This window comes from Sodiomyces alcalophilus, assembly GCF_042370955.1.
Source record: "Sodiomyces alcalophilus JCM 7366 unplaced genomic scaffold ACRALscaffold_1, whole genome shotgun sequence".
In the NCBI taxonomy this organism is placed as follows: domain Eukaryota; kingdom Fungi; phylum Ascomycota; class Sordariomycetes; order Glomerellales; family Plectosphaerellaceae; genus Sodiomyces; species Sodiomyces alcalophilus.
This window is the reverse complement of record NW_027263532.1, coordinates 5,720,587-5,723,693: the sequence shown is the minus strand read 5'-3', so window position 1 is coordinate 5,723,693 and position 3,107 is coordinate 5,720,587. Positions and strand designations below refer to the sequence as shown.

General features: G+C 47.2%; 1 protein-coding gene across 1 annotated transcript; it reads left to right on the top strand.

The window, feature by feature from the left end:
* Positions 1-828: 828 nt before the first annotated feature.
* ACRALDRAFT_1059167 (uncharacterized protein) lies at positions 829-3,107 on the top strand. The gene is made up of 4 exons (XM_071015988.1): positions 829-991; positions 1,158-1,526; positions 1,603-2,557; positions 2,628-3,107. The coding sequence occupies exons 2-4, from the start codon at positions 1,329-1,331 to the stop codon at positions 2,852-2,854; spliced, it is 1,380 nt and encodes a 459-aa protein (XP_070880195.1). The 5' UTR covers positions 829-991; positions 1,158-1,328; the 3' UTR covers positions 2,855-3,107.

The following is a 3,107-nucleotide window of genomic DNA, read 5'->3' as shown; positions in this document are numbered from 1 at the left end:
GGAATGTAATAACCCTTTCCGTTCCTGTTTTGGCTTAGCCTATGCAATACTTTTATGCATTTTGTTAAAATGTCGATAACGGGATTAAATTAGGGCTTGTCTGGAATGACTGTAAGTCCTACTATTCCGACCGTAACTAGTAGGCTAATAACGTGACGTCCGATCTCCCTAAGTATCACACCTAGTTTGTATATAGAAGTTGAGTAAGTATATATAATCACTATAGGTATATAGGTACTGCCTATCGTGTCACTTCCCTTATCTTATTAACGATTATAGTTTTCCTAGGTATATAGGTATATAGAGACATAGGTACATAGGTATAACATACTGGATAGGTACCTAGGAACCAGGCATATAGGCAGATAAGTTCCTTGCTATATTATGATTTAGGGCTTATTTTAGCTAAGGTTAGGGGCGAAATGGATGTGTTAACAGGTAGGGGGTGAGGTGGAAGACGCGAATTGAATAGACGTTATACCTAGGTAGGTAGGTATACGTTATAGTAGAGGTACGAAGTAGTTATACAAAGTAGTATACGAAGTAGGTAGTTATACGAAGTAGTTATACGGAGTAGTTATACGAAGTATATACGGTACTTTGCGTTATTGCGTAGACCCACTAAGACCCACTAAGACCCACTAATTACGGTCGGAATAGTAGGACTTACGGTCGTTCCAGTTAAGCCCTTAAATTGTCGAACGGGGCCTTAATTGCTGGTCCAATGATATTTTTTCTCTGCGCCAGTCACGACACTGCGCTATCTATCACCCACACACCCCATTTTACTTTTCGTTTTTGTTTCTCTTCCTCCGACATTCTGCTCATTTTTCCTCGATCCTTGTCTAAGAAATCGTGTATTTTCACATTGACGCCCAAACACAAAAATAGCCTCACTGCACTGGTCGCACCATCGTCTCCCACTTCACGATTGGTTACATCACTCCCAGTTGCGCTTATGAAAGGGCGCCCGTCGGTTTTCACCTCACAGGTATGTCCCTGCCACCAAGGTCCCTGTTCTTCCAGTTATTCCCTAGCCTTATTCTTCGAATGGGACTGCAGCAATTCTTTAGTGGCGTCGCATGATTTTTCCATTCCAGTGTCCCTGGCAGAGTGGTTTCGTAGGTTTACCGACTTTACTAACGCACCTATCACAGGACTATCTCTCTGGTAGGACTAGTTACACCGAACATGCCCATTTGGTTTCATTTGCGATGGAAGGACTAACTAAGTTGCAGACCACTTGTGGAAGGCTCTTACACCATAAGGGCGCATACACTTCATTGGACACTACTACTCTACTATCTGCAACATTCACCTGACGCACAATGATCTCCCATCTGACAGCCCGGTTCGTCCAACCCACGGCCAAGGGTGCTTTTGGCCTGAGTTTCATGGCTCAGTCCCAAATTCGCTTCGCCTCCAAGAGCGCCCTTCCCGGAGGCGGCACTGGCAGGACTATGCCTGTTCATTTGTCTCGGGCCACCGCTCCGGTTAAGAATCTCAACGCTACATTTACTATCCGGGTAAGGCAGATATCATCCCCCTGCATTGCCATACTCCCGCTCAAGGCTCCTCGTTACTAAATGTTTGAGTCGATAGGATGGCCCAGTTTTCTCTGGTACGGCGTTTGGCGCAAATTCCAACGTATCGGGTGAGGCCGTCTTCACTACATCTCTTGTCGGTTATCCAGAATCTATGACCGATCCATCCTACCGTGGTCAGATCCTTGTCTTTACCCAACCACTCATAGGGAATTATGGTGTTCCTTCGAAAGAGCTTGACCAGTGGAACCTTCTTAAATATTTTGAGTCACCCCATATCCAGTGTGCCGGTGTGGTCGTCGCGGATGTGGCAGAGAAGTATAGTCATTGGACGGCTGTCGAGAGCCTCGGCGATTGGTGCGCCCGGGAAGGTGTCCCCGCGATTTCAGGCGTTGATACTCGAGCTATCGTCACTTATCTCCGAGAACAGGGGTCGTCCCTCGCAAGAATCTCCATCGGGGATGAATATGATGCCGATGAGGATGAGAGCTTTATTGATCCAGGGCAGATTAACCTGGTCAAGCGCGTGAGCACCAAGGCACCATTTCTGGTTGAGTCACCAGGTGCTGGTCTTCATGTGGGTTTGATCGACTGCGGCGTCAAGGAAAATATCCTGCGCAGTCTGGTCAGCCGCGGCGCCTCGGTCACCGTGTTCCCTTACAACTATCCTATTCATAAGGTCGCCTCCCACTTCGATGGAATTTTCGTTTCCAACGGCCCTGGTGATCCTACACATTGTCAAGAAACTATCTATAACCTTGGCAGGCTCATGGAGACATCTAACGTTCCGATCATGGGTATTTGCTTGGGTCATCAGCTCCTTGCTCTCGCCGCCGGTGCTCGAACCATCAAATTGAAATACGGAAACCGGGCTCACAACATTCCCGCATTAGACCTCACTACGGGCCAGTGCCATATCACTAGCCAAAATCATGGTTACGCTGTGGACGCCGACACTCTTCCGACTGAGTTCAAGGAATACTTTGTCAATCTAAATGACGGTAGCAACGAAGGTATGTTCAGTTAAACTGGAGACGATTCGTTGCCCTGTATCTGATCTGGTCATTGACCAACGTATTCCAGGGATGATGCACAAGACACGCCCCATATTCTCCACGCAGTTCCATCCGGAAGCGAAGGGTGGTCCTATGGACAGCTCCTATCTGTTCGACAAGTATATGCACAACGTGCAGATATTTAAGAACAACGAGAAGATCTACAAGGACAACCGTCCCAGCCAACTGATGCTGGATATCCTTAGTAAGGAACGTGTGGGAGTGGAACCCGTGTCTTTGTCGAGTACCGCTTGACATGCCTGTGTCCTACCTGTTCGTAGGACTTAGAAGGCTTTTGCGGCGCGGAGACGTAGACTCCGATATATGACTATTATACTCAGTTCTTGCCTTGGGGAATTAGGAACAACCGGGCCAAGATTTGGAGTATGTAGATTGCCTTAATGCCGACCCATAGTGTGCTGTAGACTCCGGCGCTTTTTAGAGCCAAGACTCTTTTTTAGATATAAAGACCTATTAGGGCGCGTTCGATAATTTCAAACCCATTTTG